A 3,048-nucleotide genomic window follows, 5' to 3' on the forward strand; every position below is an offset into this window, starting at 1 on the left:
GAGCTCGTTCGACTTGGGCGGTCGCAAGATTCGTGAGCTCTTCGTTGTGTTGAAGTGTCCAGCATAACTTTATAATGACAAACGCTTCCTGCCCTCGTATCCTGACGAACCGCGAGGCGCGGTGGGGATCCGCCCTCGCCGTCTTTCGCGCCACGGACCGATCCAAAATTATGGTCCCGTCCGGCTCCATTGTGAAATTGTTGGGAGTCAGGGCCGCAACCTCGGACCAACGACTCGCCGTTATCCACGCAAGCTGACATGCCCCGCTAGGGACATTCCCCGCTCCCACGTTGGCGGCACCCACATCTCTCGAGCGACCTCCTTCGCTCTCCTCATATAGCTGGCCCAAAGCGGGGATGTCGGTGATTCGTCGTACCACAGTCGAGCGTCGTTGGTGGATAAGCTCCTTTTCCCTTCTCGTCGACTGCGTCAAGCAATTTAAAAGATCGGATAAGGCGTCGGCTGCGCGGTGCGACACCTGTGCGGAGTGTTGGGGCTGCCGTCCTCCGCCCTCATAAACGACGGGCAGCTACTTAGCCGTTTTTTGACGGCCGCCAGTGCTGCGAGTAATTCCTTCTGGTTGCGGTGCGCGCGTTGCATGTCGATGCGTCAGGTCCTTAAGTGTGACACAATTGGCACCGTAATGATCGTTGCTTTTGTTGGGTTGCTCGTCGTTACGCGAGAGGCTTAGTCGCTCTCGCGCAGGTTTCAGCCTCATGGACAGCCATGTGCAGGCGGGCGCAAAGCGTGGAGATCGTGATGCCGGGGTTGGCGGTTGTTACCATCATCTGCAACCAGAAGACCTGCAGTAAAATCCTGCCCAAATCCGTGAAACGATCGGCGGGATCCCGATCCATCTCCAGTGCGTGCATCCACGACGCCAAACTGTCAAGAGCGAGTTGAACCCGATCGTCTGCCTGATGCCAATAATAATTGTATGCGCCCCAGAGGTCGACAACGGCTCCGGAGATGCCCTCATTCCGTATACGTGTGGCCCAAGTGGTGACGTCGAATGCGAGAAAATTCTGTTCCTCTTCTTCTGCACCGCAGCCATCTTCCAAGGGGAGGTGCAGGAAGGCAAAGGCAACGAGTGAGGGAGATGTGCTTTTCCCAAATTGGCCTGAGACGTTTGGGCGTTGGCCTGCCGCCCCAACCATCAAACGATGCGTTTCATTTGGCTGCGCATTTCCGCCATCCTCGGGCATGCGTGAGTGGGGGTTCATCTGGCGGCCCTCTCGGAGAGGTGGGCGCTTCTCCTTGACACGGCATCCCCGCGTCCCGCAAGAAGGCCACTGGCCACCGCAATGTGAGATTCGCGTGCCGACAAGTCATTATGCGCCTCTTCCACGTGCGAGTAAAGCTGAGCATTCCGATTCTGCACGTCCGCGACGGCGTTGGCGCAGTCATTGCTCAGCCGCTCTCTTTCGGCCGTAATAAGCCAGTGCCGGACCCCCAACTCCCGGGCCGTCTCTACGCGATGGGAAGGAGCAATTGAGTCTCGAAAGTTGTCACTTGAGGTGCCCGGAGATTCGCAATAAGTACTGTAAGGCTCGAGTTCTCCCAGTACTCGGCGATGGTTCCTGAAATGAGGCCCAAGACTTTTTTGTTTGCACCGACGGCCCATGCCCACCAATAAAAATAAACTGCACGTGAATATCGCCATGGTGGCGTACAAAGCCCAACATGCGGGTGCCGATGCGGCTCCACTCCGTCGTCGTATGAAGGAGGCCACTGCCATTTCTTTATACCAACCTGCAGGAATCGGTTGCGGCTGTGACAACAACAAATACACATATATATATTTATGTGTCATCTAGGCGTGAATGGTTTCTTGATTCCTTCGGTCGCGGTCAGCCAAAAAATCACAAAATTGGGAAGGAGTCATACAGGGATATATTCGGTTTATCAGGAAATATATATTCAATTAGATAGCCATCGCACCTCGAGACATTCTCTTCAGAGGCCCCCAAAACAGAAAAAAAAAAAGTAAAAAAAAAAATAAATAAATAAAAAAAATAATGATAATAATAAAACCGCACCCACCAATTCTAATTGCGGTACCATCGAAAAAAGTTCAATTCATCAATAACTAAATAAACGGCGGCTAATTAATGCACTTTATCATCTGCTCGGCCTCATCGTGACGCACATTCTTCCCACATGTTTCGGAGTAAAATAAATAATGAAATAAAAAAAAAAAAAGAAAAAAAATACTCTCCCCATTCTAATGGCACAGTTTTAACGACTTATTGTACACATTCACAATGACACATTTCTCCTCCACCTTCCTTCCTTCCTTTTCCTCCCACAGCAGGCTTGCCGCCAGCGTAAATAGGGAAAAAGATGAGATGCTGGCGAGAAAAAGGGCACGCCGCCTACACGCACGCAGTCCTACACCGAGAGGAGGGAAAAATAAAAATAACAAAAACAAAAACAAAGAGTGGTGGAAACAAATCATGCCTTTTGATCCGCCCTTTCCGCACGGTGCTTCCTTGCTCCCAGCAGCCACTGCATTACCCCACACATCTCGTCTTTTTCAAAATCAAAAATAGTGGGCACACATGCAGGAACTGCAAGAGACACGTGTACACATACACACAATGCGGCAGAGAGGGGTAAACACAAAAAAAACCTAAAGCACATCCCCGTCATCGTACACAGTGGTTTCTTGATTCTTTATCACCCTAGGGACCTCAACGTTTTCGTATCCAGAGGGAGCAGTCATGGGCACCCCATCACCCAACGTTGAATAGCGCATCATCGGGCTGTCATCGTTGTAGATTCCACCATCCCCGTCAATTGGATGAAGGGGCTCACCGTTCACCTCCCGCAAGACCATGTGCACCACCCACTTCGATTCATCGTGGCCACCGCAAGAACGGCAGAAGCAGACAGTGATTATCGCGACAGCAACAATAACCGGCACCAATATTGCAATCAAGATAACGTACCAACGCTTATGCACCCACGAAATCTCCACAGTCGGTGGAAGCGTCGTAGTGCTGACAACGTACCCCTCTTGAGTCTCACAGACAACGCCAAACGTTT

At 51.4% G+C, this 3,048-nt stretch overlaps 1 protein-coding gene across 1 annotated transcript, besides 4 other annotated features; it reads right to left on the bottom strand.

Annotated features, from left to right (window-relative positions):
• Nucleotides 1-1,968: a mobile genetic element.
• Nucleotides 1-3,048: a sequence feature (heterozygous, Esmeraldo-like haplotype).
• Nucleotides 1,969-2,016: a microsatellite.
• Nucleotides 2,186-2,211: a microsatellite.
• Nucleotides 2,633-3,048, bottom strand: Tc00.1047053506731.10 (uncharacterized protein; the record flags this gene model as incomplete). Its single annotated transcript, XM_797793.1, has 1 exon — nt 2,633-3,048. A coding segment is annotated over one exon (416 nt), but the record flags the coding sequence as incomplete, so codon positions are not given.

The sequence above is a fragment of the Trypanosoma cruzi genome, genomic scaffold, assembly GCF_000209065.1.
Source record: "Trypanosoma cruzi strain CL Brener 1047053517033 genomic scaffold, whole genome shotgun sequence".
Taxonomy (NCBI): domain Eukaryota; phylum Euglenozoa; class Kinetoplastea; order Trypanosomatida; family Trypanosomatidae; genus Trypanosoma; species Trypanosoma cruzi.